The 17729-nt window shown below is 24.3% G+C and overlaps 2 protein-coding genes across 2 annotated transcripts; both read right to left on the bottom strand.

The window, feature by feature from the left end:
- Positions 1-52: 52 nt before the first annotated feature.
- LOC122850682 (aminopeptidase N-like) lies at positions 53-8060 on the bottom strand. The gene is made up of 22 exons (XM_044149814.1): positions 7214-8060; positions 6452-7097; positions 6212-6371; positions 6068-6149; positions 5630-5994; positions 5254-5531; positions 4981-5165; positions 4603-4899; positions 4436-4514; positions 4148-4366; positions 3663-3687; positions 3121-3532; positions 2606-3052; positions 2445-2531; positions 2267-2357; positions 2037-2199; positions 1896-1977; positions 1458-1825; positions 908-1376; positions 549-851; positions 395-482; positions 53-322 (listed from the first exon to the last, which is right to left on the bottom strand). The coding sequence occupies exons 1-22, from the start codon at positions 7711-7713 to the stop codon at positions 155-157; spliced, it is 5514 nt and encodes a 1837-aa protein (XP_044005749.1). The 5' UTR covers positions 7714-8060; the 3' UTR covers positions 53-154.
- A 1493-nt stretch (positions 8061-9553) lies between these two features.
- LOC122850680 (membrane alanyl aminopeptidase-like) lies at positions 9554-12706 on the bottom strand. Its single transcript, XM_044149813.1, has 9 exons — positions 12699-12706; positions 12418-12564; positions 12192-12347; positions 10707-12102; positions 10458-10639; positions 10226-10393; positions 10015-10161; positions 9866-9941; positions 9554-9793 (listed from the first exon to the last, which is right to left on the bottom strand). The coding sequence occupies exons 1-9, from the start codon at positions 12704-12706 to the stop codon at positions 9647-9649; spliced, it is 2427 nt and encodes an 808-aa protein (XP_044005748.1). The 3' UTR covers positions 9554-9646.
- Positions 12707-17729: the final 5023 nt, after the last annotated feature.

Here is a 17729-nt window from a genome sequence, read left to right as displayed (position 1 = left end):
GCTCACTTGGAATAAACTTAAGATATACATGTATACATTGTAAAATCAATTTGCATGAATAAAAATTTTACAAACTGTAATTTTTATTTTTTTATCATTACATTTATAATTTAATTTAATATTTTTTATTTCAATTGTATTTATAAATCTAATTTTACATATTGTTAATAAAATTTGAAAATATAGCTTTTCCATTTATTTTATTACGAAATTTTGAAGCTATTTTTTCACTAAGTGCAATCACATTTCTTGCTGTAGTTATCATTTCGTTTGTGCGTGACATTTTTCCCTCAACTTCCTGTTGTGCCAAGAATTTACTAAACTAAATTTAAATTATTAATATTATTTAAAATGTTTATTATTATTATATTAATTTTAATTTTAATACAAATACCTTTTCAAGTTGATCATTATTTTTTATTTTACTACTGATCATTTCAGTTATTATCTTTACACTTCCAGGCTTCTTTCTTTCATTGTAACTTGAAAAAATAAATTTATTGTTATTGTAATTTAATTAAAATAAGGTTATTAAAATAACAACTTACAATTGACGTATTTTTTCTATATTTTCAATGAAATAGTCGATAATAAAATCAACATTTTGTTGATCACCTGATATCACTGATGATAGAGCATCAATCAGTGTATAACCTGATGCATTTTTATGTTGAATAATTAAGTCAATATATTTTTTAATAAAACCATGATTATTTAAACATCCAATATAAATAATATGTGGTTCTAATGATGGGTTTTCAAAATAACCACCAATAAAATTTTCCCATACTGTCTCGTTCATTTTTTTTAACCCATTACAATAAATCCATGAATCTTTTTGTGAATGATGTCTAAAAAAATATATAATTAATATTTATTCATATAATTCAAATTAATTTATACGTACAAATCAATTGTTGAATTTTGAAGTTTTTCAGCGAGTTTTTCTCTGGCTGCATTTCGACATTCAACATGTCCAAAATCAGCAGCCCATGGTAAAATATAATATTTAGCTAGTGCAATCAAGTGTTCGTCATTTGGATCATTATCATATCCAATATAATTAACAATATTATCCATAATATATAATGAAAATTTTTCAAAAACATTATAAATCGGTGTGTTTATTAATACAGTTGAAAATTTTTCAATAACATTGATTGCTGGTATCCATGGTAAATAATTAGTCTCACGATGTAAATAAAATAAAACATCAATTAATATATCAAAATAGCGTTCGTCATTTAAAAAAAAATATTGTAAATCCCATAATAATTGTGCACGATTAATAACATGAATATTATGGTAATCATCACTGTTTAAATATTCAGCAATTCGTTTCCAATTTTCAAAGTCATAATTAACACGATAAAATCCTATGAATAAAAATTAAAAAATAACAATTAATAAAAGATTTTTAAATATTATTTTTGTTGATCAAAAAAAATAATACTAACCAGTTTGTTGTATGTTTAAAATAATCCAATCAGTATTATTAATTCCATCAATATTAAAACTATCATTTGATTTATTTAGCCAAATTGTTGGTTCAGTTGAATTAAAATTTTTCGTTAAACTCGTTGCAATGTTTATGGGAATTGTCCATGTATTTTTTGAATTTGAATTTAAATAATCATTTTGAGAAATATTTATCAAATTTGTTTTATAATCTCTTGTAATGTTTAACAATGGATAGCCTGTTTGATTCACCCATGGATCCATAATTTTTTTAATATCAAGATGTGTATTATTGTTGTTATTTTTTTCATTGTAAGTTTCTTGAAGTGCTTGCCAAAGATCATCAGTTTCTACTGTCCCCATTTGGCTAATTTTAAATTGATTAATTAGTTGTGATAATTAGCTTTTAAATTGGATAATTTATTTAAATTACTTACTGTTTTTTGAGATAATTTGTTAGGCCTTGTTGAAAAATCTCTTCTGAAATTATATGCTCCAACATACGAACAATCGCAGCACCTGTAAATATTATTTATTAGATTATTTATTCATTTAAAAATTTTATTAAAATTATTTACCTTTTCTATAGGTTATTGATGTAAATAAATCACGAATTTCTGATGATCTTTTTGGCATAAATATAATAGGACGTGGTATTCTTGTTGATTTTTCTGCAGTGAATGAAATTTTATTCATTGCACTAACAACAAAAGTATCCATATAATTTTGTGTTACAAGAGCCTATAATTATGATAAATTAAAAAAAACAATAAATAAGTAAATTAATAATAACGAAATATGAAATTACCTGGTCTGATATTTTATAGGAAAAATAAACTGCAAATGCTTCACTCAACCATAAGTTATTCCACCACTTTGGTGTTACCAAATTACCAAACCTAATGAAAAATAAAAAATAAAAACTTGTTATTCATTTTTGTTGAATGATTAATTAAAAATTAATATTAATAAATTTTAATAATTACCATTGATGAGCTATTTCGTGGGCAACAAGAAGAGTAACTTGATCTTGGATTACTCTGTCACATTCTTTTATATTGTATGATATTGGTCTTGATTAAAAAAAAATAAAAACAATAATTATTTTAATTACTATGATTTTTTAATAATTGAATTTTTATTTTACCCATAGCTTATCATTCCATAATGCTCAGTTCCACCTGCTGGAAAAAATGGTACTGTGATCTGATCTAATTTTGGGAGAGCATATTTAATACCAGTATATTTTTCTAATGCTGGTAAAATATATTGACTGACATTGAATGCATGAAATATTTGTTCCATATTATTTTTTGGTGCCCAAAATGTTATATTATTGTCACCTGCATAATGATAATAATTTGACAATATAAAAGTTACTAAATAAGTTGACATTGCTGGTGTTGTTTCAAAATTTGTCCATAATTTTTTATCATCACTTTCAAATTGATTTTTAATTGGCATATTTGATAATGCAGTATAATTTGAAAAATGTTTTATTGAAATTTCAAATGGCGTTCGATAACCAGGCTCGTCCCAGCATGGAAAAACTTTTCGTGCTGAAGAATCTTGAAAATGAGTTGCAACAATAATTCTAAACAAAAATAAAAAATATTATTCAATAATTATAATTAACAATTAATAATAAAACAATGTTCTTACGATGATTCATTTCCATTTGTTTTTGGAGTTGAACGACGAAAAAATCCATCATGTTTAGCATCATGACCAAACCATTTTAAACCAAGTGAATAATTTCCAGTGTCAAGTGTAAAATTAAAACGTATGAAAAAAAATTCATAAAAATAACTCCATCTTTGTATAATTGGCTTGAATTTACTTGTCTTATTTCCAATGAGCTCTGTATAACTTTTATCAATTGTTATGTAATATGAAGAATGAAAGACAATATCTTTTGTTGGTTCAACAACACTAAATTCAATAACACTTGTTCCATTGAATGTAAAAGTAGCATCATCAACATGTGGCTCTAATTGAATTTTGTAATATTTTGGAATTATATTGTCAGGTAAACGAAAGCTTGGTTTTACTAATAAATGTGCATAATTTCTATCTGACGATGATACAATAACAAAAATATAAAGCGAAAAAAAAATGAAGACTAATTTTTTTAATGGCAACATTGTTAATTAATAAATATATATAAAAAAAATAAAATATAAATAATTAAATGAATGGCATACTTTCAGTACAACTATTCAACTGAGACTGTTATAAAAATTTCTTGAGGTTTTTATTCTCATTGACCTTACAAAATTCAATCAATAAATATTCATCAAATAATTTACAATTGGAATTATGTTTATGTGACGGCCTTGGACCTGCCAGTGAAATTCATAATCATATACACTTTTTTCTAGGAAGTTACCTTGTCATCAAATGTTAAAGTGCAAAATAAAAATTTAAAAATAAATAATAACAATCAATGAGAATATTTTTGAAGCTAGAAATTTTAATTTATGCTAAAATTTTAATTTAAACTGTTCATTATAATAATTTATTTAGAAAAAAGAAAAAAAAAAGTACAAAATTGATTAATTATAGATAACTTGTTTATAATTTTTCAATGATAATTTTAATTCTATTTTTTTATTTCCATCAAATGAAAATTAATTATTAATACAAAATAATATTAATGATAAAATTTAGAAATAATAAATGATGTGACTAATAAAATTGTTGACGCTGTAAATATTGTACTATTATTTTTATCTGATGTTGAATCTTTATTTTCTTTTTCCTCAAATACTTTACTAATTGTCGGTTCAGTTTTTCTAATCCATTTAATATTGGCTTTGGCTTTTAATATACTTTCGTGTACAGCTTGTGTTACTTCTTTAGAAAAATCACGGAGATTTGCTTCAATATGCCTGGCAAATTCTTCCAACTGAAAAAAAATTTTAATTAATTTTAATAAATAGCAAGTCTTTTTTTTTCTCCCTCATTTTTTACAAACCTTATTCTGATGTTCTTTGGTAGTTATATAATCTCCAACACTTATAAAATAACTTTTCAAAGTTGCAGTGTCAGTTGTTCTGGTAAAATAAAAAATGTATATTATTATTATACACGTTGTGAATAAAATTATTTAAAAAGAAAATATATATATTTAAATTTTCTTACATGTTGTTAACAATGAGATTTTTATCGGTAAGAAAAGTAAGAGCTACATCAAGACCCTCTGGACTACCTGAATAAATAGCTGAAAAAACAAGTTCACGATTTTTTAAATCAATTGATTTGTTTGCAGCACTGTGTAAATAATGATTAAGAATTTCTTTGTTTGAAGAACATCCAAGAGCTCCTAGCAGATCATTATCATGGCTTTCAATATATTTATCGAATAGTTTATGCCATTTATCGTGATTTACACTGCGTATGCCAGCACAGAGAACTACTGTTTTTTGATCAGCTGTTATTCTAAAAAAAAATATATATAAATTTAATAACTATATGCTAGCATGAAGATAAATTAAGATCATAAAAAAAAAAATAACATACGATGATGGATCAGCTAGCCATTTATCTAATTTTGCAGATGCATCATCTCTGCAAGGTTTTGATCCAAGTTTACAGGCCAATGATTGTGTAAGAACTCTCCAGTAATTTGTCAAATGATCATCTTTATCAGTTGAATCGTATTTTAATTTTTGTTCAACATCAGCAAGAAGATTCAACACGTATTTCTGTAACAAAATTGTAGTATTTTTTTATTCTATTGATTTTATTCAATCCTTGTAAAATTATTATAAAAAGAAAAACAATTAAATTTACTTGATAGCCTTTGTAAAATTCAGAAGATGATAACATTTTATTTAAAAATTCAAATCCAACGAATGCTGGATACCAAGGAACATAATCTTCTTCATGTTTAATATATGATATCAAATCAAATACAATTTGATAATCAAGTTTACCAACTCTGGCTAGATTCAATGAATCATCAACAAGTTGAGCACGATTCAAAACATGAATATTTGTGTAATTTTTACTTTTCAATGTTTTGATAATTAATTGCCAATTTTTTTCGTCATAATTAACACGGTAATAACCTGGAAAAAAAAATATAATTTATTAATTATTAGAACAATTAGAAAAAAAAAAAAGAAAATATTATTAAAAGCTAGATGACTATTTAAAAATACTTTACCATATTGATGTTTGTTGAAGATTACCCAAGCATCATTATTCTCAATTGGAATAGTTATATTCTGTTCATCTGGTTTTAACCAGTGTGTTATTTTTGTCCAATTAAAATCGCCTGGTGATTGTGCCATATTGAGTGCCACATAATATTTGTCGCTGTTATCTTTTTTATCTACTAATAAAAATCTTTCTTGTGTTACAACTGATATATTTTTAACATAATCTCTTTCAACATTTATAACTGGAAAGCCTGGAGTCTCAGCCCAATTAACAAGTGCTTCTCCAAAATTTTTCTGTGTAAATTTATTACTTTCGTATACATTTTCAAATTGTTTAAAAAGATCACTAGATTCTGCTGATTTTCCTTTCCTTTAAATTAAATAATTAAATATCATTAATAAATATTCAATAAAAAATATTATTAATTTTTTTCATAACTTACATTTCTGTGAGGTATGCCTTCAATGCATCTTGAAATTTCTTCTCACCAAGAATATTTGCAATCATACGAATGACCGATCCAGCTATGAAAAAAAAAATTAATCTGTTTATTAAAAATTAAATATAAAATATAGTATATTGTTACCTTTTGAATAAGAAATACTGTCAAATTTATTGCTTATTTCTGTTGGACTTTCAACTTGATAATTCATTGGTACGGCTTCAACATCACTATCTGAAACGAAAGCAGTTTGTTGTAGACTTTCAATTAATTCTAGATCCTTAATTCTCCAAGATGGTTCAGTCTAAAATAAAAAAAAATAAATTAAAAAAATTATTTAATTTGGTTATTTAAATTTAATAGTTGAATGTATTGTAAATTTACTTCGTGTGTTATTATATATTGGAAGTAATTTGCAAATCCTTCATTTAGCCAAACGTATGTCCACCATTTTGGGCTTACTAAATTGCCAAACCATTGATGAGCAAATTCATGTGCAATTACAGTGGCAACACTCTCTTTGGCTCTAGGTTCTGTTTTATTTGTTTCAACAAGCAAAGCATTTTCTTTGTATGTTACTAGACCCCAATTTTCCATTGCACCAGCAGCAAATTGTGGAATAGCAATATTTTCCATTTTTTCAAAACCCATTTGATTCATTGTAATACCAGTATAATTTTCAAGTGCTTTCAAAGCATGCTGCCCAATATCAAGAGCATATTTTCCATTTTTAATGACATTTTTTCTTGCCCATATTTTAAATGTTAGTTCTTCATTTTCTAAATAATCAAAATCTGATACAACAAATGCAACTAAATACGTTGACATTGCTGGAGTTTCAGCAAATGTTGTTAATACATCTTTTGTCTTTTCGATAACATCTCTATGAATGTAATGCATATTTGAGATAGCTTCATAATTTGCTCTGTGTTTAATTTGAATTGTGAATTTTGCTTTTAGTGCTGGTTCATCAAAACATGGAAATGCTTGACGAGCACCAACTGGTTCAAAATGAGTTGCAGCAAGCCATCTTTAAAAACAAAAATAAAAAAAAGTATTAGTATAGATAATAAAATAAATAAATGACTAAAATTTAAAAAATTTATTTTATTTTTAATATTTTTAGTTATACAATAATTTACTTACATTTTTTTTCCATCACTGTTTGTATATTGTGAACGATAGAAACCTCTTAATCCATCATTGAGTTCACCACGAAACTTTAATGATAATTTATAAGGGGTCTTGCTGCTTACTACTGGTTTAGGAAATGCAATTATCAAAAAGTCTCTCTTTGTGTCAAAGGTATGTGTTCCCACTTGATTTAGAGAAGAGGAACCATCTGAACTTGGCCACTGTATATATGGTTTTTCTGTGACATTCAAATTCTTCGAATGCAGAGTTATGGTTGGTAAATCAGCCTTGACTATAAAATCAATATCCACATCACCGTCGAAAGTAAAGTCTTCAAAATTTGGACTGAATTTCAAATTATAGGAAATTATTTCAATATTTTTAACATCGGGTAGTCTATACTTTGTATCGTCTAGAATTTTTTTAAATGTATCTTTTTTTTCATTCCGAGGTGGACTAGCTTTCACAAGAGCCACAAACAAAAACAACAATATTGCCCAGCGCATTGCCATTTTGCCTGGCTAAAACTTGGTATTATTTATTCAATTGAATTGAAATTCGTTTTTTTTTTTTTAAACTGAAACAACCATTAACTTTTGTTAGTAAAACACATGCTTTTTTATTTAACGTATCAAGATTATTATAATTTACCTGAGAAAAAAAAAAAATCTATATAATATCACTGTTCACAGTCGAGCAGTTGGTAACCATCAAGCCTATCACCAAGTCTATTCGATCTTATAAAGCTTACAGGTCTATGGCTATCAGCAAATAAAATACCGAAAGATTAAATACTAATCTTATCAATCAAAATTCTGGCTATCATCACAATGACGCTTTGACTTGTCGAAATCTGTTTGATCAAATGACTAAATTTTGTCAAAACTTAAAATATTACTTGCTATATGATTTATCATTTGAAATTAAATTTAATCTTTAAATTTTATTTTTTTATTGATAAATATTGTTACAGTTGAAATTGAAAAAAATTATTTCTATTTTGTATAATTATTTTTTTACATGTTTGACAAATTTTTGTAGAATAAATATTTTGTTATCATTAGAATTAATATTTTAGATAAAATAATTTATAGACAAATAATATCTCAATAGGAAAAACCTGGTTTTAAATGTACACAATTTTTATCAACGATAATTTATGTCTCAATTATTTTACACCCGCGGACATTATTACTTTCGAATAAAAACATTAAAATATATTATTTATTTTTTTAAATAGCACATGACCATGAGACAATTTTATTTATAAAATTTTTTATTTATTTAAAATCATTCCATGAGTCACAAAAATTAAAAAACAATATCGAGAGATATTTATTGAATGATTAGATAATTTAAAAAATAAAATTATTAATCAAGTCAATTATTTTTAAGATTTATAATTTTATTTAATTTTTCTTCGTTCCTTTGTAATTAGTCTTGAGATTTTTCAACAAAATAAACCTTATCAGTTATTTATTTTTTAAGGATGGACAAATGATTAAAAAAATATACATTTTTTCAGTGGAAATTTGTTATGATTATTTGATAATAGATAATTCTGTAATTCGACCCAAATATAATTTTTTGATGGTAAGATTAAATTTAACATGGCAATCGACTTTGAGTCCAATTTATTATATCAAGTCGTATATTGATTAAAAAAAATGGTTTGTTATCATATTTTACTAATAACACACTTCTTTGTGTTATCTGGGTTTACAGATTTTATCATATTAATCAATTTAAACGAAAAAAAAATATATATTATTTAAAAAATAAAAACATGTTATCTGATACATTGTAAAGTGAATTTCATCCAAATTTTTTATTGTTTGTTATTTTTATGAAATTATTTTTAATAAATCAATAGAAAAAATGAATTTATAAATATTAAAATATTATTATTATGACAAGTCATTTATATTCACTGGATGATTTTTTTTTAAATGTTAATAAAATGATAGCTCGAATTAAAAGTATTTATATCGATGATTAAATTTAAAATTCACAGAAAATAACTTAAACCGAAAGATCTTATCATGATGATTTCATCAATGACAAAGTTTGGATTTGACAAAATAATTAAAAAAGGTTTTAAAAATAATAAAAAGATAATACTAAAAATTTGACGAATAAATATTTTTTTTTCCAAGTAAATTAATTCTGGAATAAAAATAAATAAACAATTCCAACAGGCTTTAGAATTAAGCAATTAAATTGTAAAATTGTTTGGAAATATTTTTTTTTTTTTTCAATTATAAAAATAATAGTATTGATTTTTAGATTAAATATGGGTCTTTTAATTAATAATAATAAAATTAAATTCATATATTATTTTAAAGAATAAAATAAAAATTCTAGCTTACCAGCAAATGATTTTACTTATCGTTTGTAGAAACAAAAGATATTCTATGATAAATATGCAACATGATAAATGCAAATTTATAATTTAGTAATTAATAATTCAGCGAAAACAGGGGAATACCTTTTTATCCATGAAATTGTTTCTTCTGCAAACTTAATTGCATTGTCAGCTGTTTTTAAAGATTTGCCCAGATTATTTTTATTAGAATCAATTAAATTTTTAAGCTAAAAAAAATATTAAAAATTTTATACAAATTGAATAAAAAAATTAATTAAATATTTATATGATTTTCTTACTATTTGAAGATTTTCCATTGAAGTAATTTCTTTCTTAATACTATTGATCATTTTTTGTAGAAACGTATGTCTACGTCTGAAATAAATATATTTAATAACAATGATAAATTTTTTTTTAAATATTAAAAAGTGAAATTAATTATACTTACAATTGAATAATATTATTAATATTTTTACTGAAATAATTTAAAACAATTTTCACATTTTCAGGATTTCCAGTTAAAGCTGCATTGAAAATATTAATTTGATACTGCTTTGGGATTTCATATCCAGCATAAATTGAATAATTCAATAATCTGCATTTAAATAAATTAATGAAAATATTTTAAACAACAATAATAAGAATAAAAAATAACTCACTTGTTGATTTTTGTTTCGTTTTTAGTACAGCCAAGGCCATTAATCAATAATTCTTTTTCAGAATGTAACTCAGTATTATTCAATCGGCTGAAAACATTTTCCCAATCGGATTCATTGCCATGTCTAATTCCCACACAATAAACAAAGCTTTTCACATCCGGATTGATGCTAAAAAATAATATAAATATGAAAAAAAAATTATTAAAATAAAAAAAATATTCTCTAAACTTACAATTTATTATTCATCCAATTTTCAAACGTAAGCTTAGCATTTTTAAGACAATCTGTATTATTCATCAAACAAGAAGTTGATAAAATTAAATTGCGTAAAAGTTTAGTACGAAGTTGTTCGTCTCTCGTTCCATTGAATGTTAAAAATTGATAAATTACTTCAGTAAGTCGTTTAACATGATTCTAAAATTTAAAATTTAAATAATTATGTTACTTTTAAAATCACAAATAAAAATAAAATAAATTTTACCTCTAAATTTGTACGAATTGTCGATGAACCTCGAAACATTTTATGTAAAAAATTAAATGAATTTATTGCTGAATACCATGGTTCATATTCTGTTTCTCGAACAAGATAATTACTCAAATTTAAAGGTATTTTGTAATTTAAATAACCAGCTCGTGCTAAATTAAATGAATCATCAATCAATGTTGCTCTAGTCACCTGATGAAGTGTTTTAAATTTATTAAACATCATGTAATTAATTAGTATGTCCCAGTTATGATTGTCATAATTAACACGATAATAACCAGCCTTGTCAATATCACAAATAATCCATTCAGAAGAATTAACATTGATGCTTGTGTTGATGACTTTGTCAGATGGTTTTAACCACAAAGAACCAAAATTTGACATGTTCATATTATTGGTTGAATTTGTTGCAAAATTCAGTGGAATCCACCATTTGGAATTGTTAAATTTATCAATAGTTAAATTTGCATTTTGATAGAAACGTTGTTGAGTTATTTCAATTGAATTTGTCAAATAGTTTCGTGTTACTGTGACCATTGGAAAACCTGGTTGTGTCGCATAAGTTTCAATAACTTGTCCAATATTTATATCATCAAGTACATGTGTATTTGTAAAATTATTTAGATGATGATACAATACTGCAGGTGTTGCAAAACTAAATGATTTATTTTTTAAATAAGATCTTAAGGCTAGTTGAAAATTATTTGCATTCATTAATTGTTCAATCATTCTAATAACTGATGCACCTTTTTTGTATGTTACAAAATCAAGACATTCAAAGGCACTTTCTACTTCATCAATACCAACACCATTCATTGTTCTTTTATGTTTAACAGAATCATCTAACAATGCATCTTGCTGTACTTCAATGACAAATAAATCCATCATACGATTATCATTAATTTTATTTACTCTTGTGGAATGAATAAAGTATGAAAAAAATGTTGCAAAACCTTCTTTTAACCATGCGACATTCCAAAATTCTGGTGTAACTAAATTACCAAACCACGTATGAGCATATTCATGTGCCATTGTATTTCTTCCTGAGTGAATTTTCAATGTTGGTGTTTGATTTATTTCATGAAGAAAAACTGATTCCCTCATTGTTATAGAACCCCAATTTTCCATTGCTTGAAAATTAAAATCTGGTATTGCAATGTGGTCAAATTTTTCAATTGGATTTTTTATTTTCATCCATGATTCTAGTGCAAGATATGTTTGTCGTCCTTCCATCAGTGACTGGATGCCTCTTCCAGTCATTGATCGTCTTGCCCATATACGAAATGATGAATTTATTAAATTATCTTGGGTAAAATCATGAATCACCCAACCAACAAGATACGTTGACATTAATGGTGTTGTTTCCATTGTTGTAATACAGTAATCTTCATCACTGAAATAGTAATTTTTTAAAAAAATATAATAGTACATTTTTAATTTTTAAATAATTTTTACAATTTATATTTGATTAAATTTACTTACGTTTTTTTGATACTCTCGGCTTTTGTGTTTGATGTTACTTTTTGATTACTATAATGGCCTATGTGCAATTTAAAATGAGCCTTCATGTATGGCTCATCAAAACAGGGGAAGGCACGTCTTGCAAATGTTGATGAAAATTGTGTCACGCCAATCCATCTTGAATATTCAAAACATGAGTCACATTGCAGTAGATATATGTATTTTTACTTTATTACTTTAAACATACCTTGTTTCATTTCCAACTTTACTTGAACTTCGATAAAATCCAAAAACATCATCACGAATTTCACCTATGAAAAATAAATCAAGCAAATATTTTCCAGCTTGAATAATATTCAATAATGTTATAGTGTAAAATTGTTTTTCAATATCGAATTTTTGATTAATTATTTCGACTGATTTATTATCAAAAGTTTTTAGTATTGTTTTATTTTTAATAATATTTAATCCATCAACATTTAAAACAATTGAATTTGTTTTTGTTAAAACATTCATATCAATTTTTACATGTCCATTGTAGGTGAAATTTTCTGATGATTTTAATTGAGTCAACAGATGTAATTCGTAAAATTTTGGTTCAATATTTTTTGGTAATCTGTTCATTGTACTTTTTGGATAATCACTAATGTCACTAGAACATTTTCCGCGTGTTGGAAAAATTATCACAATTAGTAATAACAATATTTTCACAACGTAAATGCTTTCCATGTTTTTTTTTTTTGTAACTGATTTGATGGAATTAAAAAAATTGTGTTCACTGATTTAATTTATTTGTCACAAGAAAATAAAAAAATTTATTTATTTATTTATTTGTTCTGGTTACAATCTCAGTTTTAGTATATCGATGAAGATAATCAGTTTGACACTCAACAAGAAACGTATTTAAAAAATTTAATTAAATTAGCAACTGAAATGAGATATAAATTGTCGCGAAGAATCAATTCAATACAGTGAATAATTTTTTTATTTTTCCAGCAGTATCTTTTTAATTCCCCCTCTGATATTTATTAGGCGTTCTTTGACCTTGATTCTCAATCGCAAATATATACAATCATAAATGAACCAGCTCTATAATTAAATCAAAACCAGTTTTGTAATTTTCAACAACTTTTTAATTCTCCAGTTTAAAAATATAACGTTTATCAGATTTAATTAAATGATTTATTATTCAAAACGAATTGAAAAATCTTTTATAGAAAAAAAAAAAAAAGATACACTTTAAACAATTTTCTTTTGTAACTGACGTAATTTTGACAATGACATGTTGGGGTTTACAATGGGTAATTTGCATTTGTGTTTAGAGCAAGTGTTGACAATGTCATGTATGTTACCACATGGTTTACTCAATAACTATACATCCTGATATTGGACACCACACTTGTGACAGTCATGCCACACTATAGGTAGGGTAGTTTTTTTTTTGTCTTTTTTTTTTTATTTTTCTACTTGTTTTTTTTTACTAAAAGATGCCACGTCATTTTTGTCATCCATAAAATGGAAGTCATTCAAGAGGGATTTTATTAATTTATTTTTATTTTTTCAATATAAAAACGTAAATTGAAGACAGAAACGATACGGATGTTTGTTATAACAAAATGATTGAATGATGAAGATGTAGAGAGTTCACGTGTTGATCGATCATTGTCAATGATAAGATTAAAAAAAAATTTTTTTTCTTTTTTTAATGTTTATTTATTTAGTATCTGTATTTCTACAAGTAGATAAATACAATTCAGATCAAGAGCCAAGTTTTCAATTATATATTTTAGTAAATTAAATTTAAATATGAAAAGTTTAATTTGAGTTGTATTATAAACAATGAAAATTTAGTACAATGAATTTAAGTTTTGGGATGATTTTAATTACAAGCAAACAAGTTGTCTTGATTAATTTAAAGTCAGTTTTTCTTAATTAATTCTTTTAAATTTATTTATTTAATTTTCATTATATTTTTTTTTCTGGAAATTAATAAAACATATAAAAATATATTTTAGAAGTATATAAAAGTATTTTTAAACTAATATCGTGAAACGACGTTATTAACTTACAATTTATATGACCTTTAAAAGTCAAATCACGTCTCTTCATTGATTGATATGATATCTTGTGATTTTTTTTTTTTTTTTGTTATTTTTTTGCGCATGAGTTTAATGGCCTGATGTCTCGATCATTATATATGATGATTATTCTTTAAACGTTTTATAACACCAAGCTGGAATATAAATTTTAAGCTATAGCTGTTATTTTATTTTTTTTTATTAAAATTTCTTTGTCAATTATTTTTTTCTTTATTATTTATTCTTTCTTTTTAGTCGTAGTATATTTTCTTATTTATTTATCAAACTAATCGAATATGTACAGACTTTTAAAAAACGATTTTAGATTTATTAAATATGTCAAGGTCTTGTAGACAATTTCAAAAATATCGCAACACACGTTCGAGCTATAAAATTTTTTTTATCATCAGAAATACACTAGTCATTTGCTTTTATGACTCAAAAAAAAAAAAAAAAAATACTATAATATTATGGAAATATTTAAAAGAGTGATATACAATTTTATAACTTTCTTAACTGTATTTTTCTTATTTTTTTTTATCAATTTCCGGGAATGTTAAAATGCAATAAATTATTATTTTAATATTGAATATTCAAAATTTAAATATTGTTGAATTCTTTAGACAATATATAGATGAATAAAAATAATGAATTTTAAATAACGAGAAAATTTTTCTATGAAGATAAAAAAGAAAAAAAAAAAACAATCGACCGAGCTTATATGAATTACTTTTTTAAATTTTTATGAAGCTGAAAGACAGAGAGCCAGGCCAATGAAAAAAAAATCTTTTATTTTTATTTTTTTTTCTTGTTTGAATGAAGATGATCTTGAGCTTTGAATGGACAGCCCTCCGGCAAATTTTTCAGCGGGACCACAATCATCCAAGTGATGGTCGAGAGAATATATGATAAAGGCAAAAGAAAGGTGACGAGTTTCGCGAACGACATGATGCCGGCGGCGTCGTAGAAACGATTCAACTACTGTTTTTCCCCACATCGTTTCACAGTGAAATTCAACTTGAACGAACAACGAATACAAAATGAAAATGCGTATAGGTATATATTTTTATCAAGAAAAATAATAATAAAAAAAACCACAACATCAGCTAGTTTTTTTTATTTTTTCTTTTTTAATTATTTTTTTTTTGTGAAAAAAAAAAATGATAATAATAATTATTTTTTTCTTTTCATTTCATCTCTCAGTAAATTTCCGCTCTACTTTTTATATTAAAATATTGAAAAAGAAATAAAAATTGTATGAATATTATAGATATTTACTGTAAATAATTTATGAAAAAAAAATTTATAAATTTAATAAATTTAAAATTGAATTATAATTTATTGTAAAAAAGATAATATATTAATAATTAATTAATAATACTCTTTTGTTAAATTTTTAAATCAAATTTATCATTTTAATTATTTTAAATTTATTATTAGAGTAATTAAGATTGTACTCTATATGTTGTTAATGTTGATAATTCACTTGTTTCAAGCGCAATATGTAATTTGTGGTATTACATGGACTGTGTGTTTTGATGCAACAAATATAATATATAGATTTACACAATGTGGTACATCATCATGAAGCTATCAAAGCCAACCAGCCTGCCTAGATTATGGTACCAAAGAGCTTTCAAACCACCAATATTTTGATGCATATAATTAACTGTGCTTTCTAAATACGTAAACATACTTAGAATGCCATTTAAAAAAAAAGCTCTAAAAATATAATTTACATTGTAAATAAATTGAAAAGAATATTAAATATAAAGAATAATAGAAAATTTGTTAGTTTATAAATTATTTTGAAGGACATCAGGAACAGATGGTGTATATGAAAGTTTGACCTCGGGTCTTTGCAAACTGTCATCTACTATGTTTCGCGCCCACGGCAACCAATGACATTGGTAATTTAATTATGACATCGTTTGAAAGCTTCGATGCACTCTCAACTCTCTCATCATATTTTCAACTATATATATAATGTTTTTCTAAATTTACTATGTCTTATTTTTAATTTTATTTTCTTGTTATTAATTTTCATCTCATGAGTTTTATAATATCATATTGAAATTTGATATACAAGATGAAAATATTTATTTAATAATTAAATATACTATATTAAATATTAATTTTTTTAAAATATAAAATTGCAATTTTTTTATAAATTAAATATTAACTAGTTATTTCATTTAGAAAAAAAAATTAAAATAATGAAAATAGTTTTTAAGAATGTTGACGTTATCTGTAGTATGCAAGATTACATATTTTTTTTTTTTTTGTAAAAATAAAAACAGCCAGGTCATAAGAGACATGCGAGTTTTTCACTGACTTTCGTAAATTTTTATCACAGAGACTTCTTTGTATCACCATAAGTAAATATTAGCGGAGGATGATGAGGCACAGCTATTGCCACAATTTTTTTTTTTCTTTTTTAAATTTTCTTTTTTTCTATTCACCTGTCGTCATCTCACATCATCTCTATTCTAAAATACCTTTTGCCCTCTCTCATATGGATGAACCCTTTTACATTCATTCCCTCAACCCTCGTAAGCCCCAACAGTCTGCTGCAATACAGCTTTTTTTATTTTTTTATAAACCATTCTCTCTCTCTCTCTCTCTCAAAATAGAATATAAAATTTCTTTAGAAATAAAAATAATAAAAGACAATAAATACTTTGTTGGAAAATTAAATATTCAATAAAGCATTTTTATAAATTTCATATTTACAATATTTATATTAAAAAAATAAAATACAATAGCAAAGCAATTTTTTATAAATTTTTTTAGCCATTAAAAATGTCTCGTCCACGATGGGTATAAATTTTAATACTCCCCGGAGATTGGAATATACTTTAAGATTTACTTTTCTCAAGGAAAATAAAATTAAAAAGAAAATATAAATTTATATGATATAAAAAATTTAAAGAAAATTGTTTATTAGTTTATTTATTATTTTTATATATTAAAAATGAGAAATAATAATATAAAAATAAATAAAGGGGTCACATAAATAGATGTTAAGTGAACATGTAATGTGAATGTATATCGAATAATATATATATATTTAAATGTGACTATTATTTTCAATATATATTTTCCACTTTATGTCATATGAGAATATGTATTTGAAAGAGTGTAATACACATTTGTAATGCCGTTGGCGTCGAATCGTATTATCGACTACACACCAAGAATTGAAATCTTCTTCAATGTATCTCTCAACTTGACGACAATACAAAGAAAGTACATCAAGCTTTTATTTTATTTTTATTATAAAAGAAGTAAATCTAAAAATAAATGAAAAAAATAAAATAAAAACCTGTTTAATTAACTTTTTTTTTTTTTTTCTTATTAATTTTATTTAACTTTTTATATTTAAACTCACAATTAATTTGTAACTGAATTTAAGAAAAAGACAAATATTTTATGCAATTATTTATATTTCATTGACAATACCGTCAATTTATAAAGTAAA

The sequence above is a fragment of the Aphidius gifuensis genome, linkage group LG2 (assembly GCF_014905175.1).
Source record: "Aphidius gifuensis isolate YNYX2018 linkage group LG2, ASM1490517v1, whole genome shotgun sequence".
Lineage (NCBI taxonomy): Eukaryota > Metazoa > Arthropoda > Insecta > Hymenoptera > Braconidae > Aphidius > Aphidius gifuensis.
Note: the sequence above shows the minus strand (reverse complement) of the source record. Positions and strands in the feature narration are given on the sequence as shown.